This window comes from Dryas octopetala, chromosome 2, assembly GCF_963921425.1.
Source record: "Dryas octopetala chromosome 2, drDryOcto1.1, whole genome shotgun sequence".
Classification (NCBI taxonomy): Eukaryota; Viridiplantae; Streptophyta; class Magnoliopsida; order Rosales; family Rosaceae; genus Dryas; species Dryas octopetala.
Window position 1 is genome coordinate 20,231,320 of NC_141367.1, and position 1,121 is coordinate 20,232,440.

The window sequence follows — 1,121 nt, forward strand, 5'->3', positions numbered from 1 at the left end:
ATATCATTCTTCTCTTCTCCATTCTTTTTGATATAGACGATTAAACGAAAAAATACACACACATATATATATTTACAGTGAACTTCTTGAACATATAGTTTATATGTATACCTCAAATATATAGTTCGGTACTGGAGGAATCTACTGATATATGTATCTGTTTCCTTGGTACTAGTAGTACTGCATCCTTAGGTTAATTAAGGTATACACAAAAAGGTGTACATACATGAATCATCCATGGCCAAGTCGAAGCTCCAAATCTACTTCGTCACCATTCCTCACTCCCCTTCTCAATTCATGATCATCCTCCAAATGAGTGGGGCTGAACCGCAGGCTCAAATTTGCGCCCCAAACTTCATGGTTGACACTCAAACCCTGAGACCTTGGGGCAAGTGAATGATGATCATCTTCCATGGCATAACCATATGGGAGTCTAGGGGCAGACCCAGATGGCTGAAAATAGTAATTTCCGTGTGCATGCCAAACCGGGTAGGCAGCCGCCGGCTGGCTTGAAATTGGGGTGCTAAGTTGAGAAGAAGTCATGGACATGAATTCGTCGTTCGAGTAGTAGTGGTTATTAGTAGTACCTGAGATGAGTTGCTTCGCTTTGGCTCGGTCTTTCCGGTGGATGTTCATGTGCCCTCCCAAGGCCTGAGCGTTGGTGAACCCTCTCTTGCAGAATGTGCACTCGTAGCTTCGTTTCACATCTTTGACTCCTTCCAACCGTTGATCATTTTGATCGTCTTCATCACTTGAAGTCTGATCTGGGCTTCCTAGTTTCCAAGATTCCATGGTGGAATTAAGGCCTTAATTGCTGATGATCTTGAATAATTATGGTGGTGATCAACAAGTTGAGAGAGAGAGAGAGAGAGAGAGAGAGAGAGAGAGAGAGGGTTATATTAATGGTGTGAGATAGATGCAAGCTAGTATGACATTGGCATTGTCATTGTGGCTTTAGTGGATTTATATTAAGGGGGAACACAGTTTTGGCATTTGTTGAGAGACTTTTTCTTGTAGCCGGCTCTAAGATGGATTTATTTTGAGACATTAATTTATATATATTAATTACTTGTTTATTTATTTTTGTATTCTCACCCTTAATATCTTTCTGCCCCCCTCCT

At 41.2% G+C, this 1,121-nt stretch overlaps 1 protein-coding gene across 1 annotated transcript; it reads right to left on the reverse strand.

Annotated features, from left to right (window-relative positions):
- Nucleotides 1-231: 231 nt before the first annotated feature.
- On the reverse strand, nt 232-792 carry LOC147293909 (zinc finger protein GIS-like). Its single transcript, XM_086234209.1, has one exon. It carries the CDS (start codon nt 790-792, stop codon nt 232-234), a length of 561 nt encoding a protein of 186 aa, XP_086090335.1.
- Between the last annotated feature and the right edge of the window lie 329 nt (nt 793-1,121).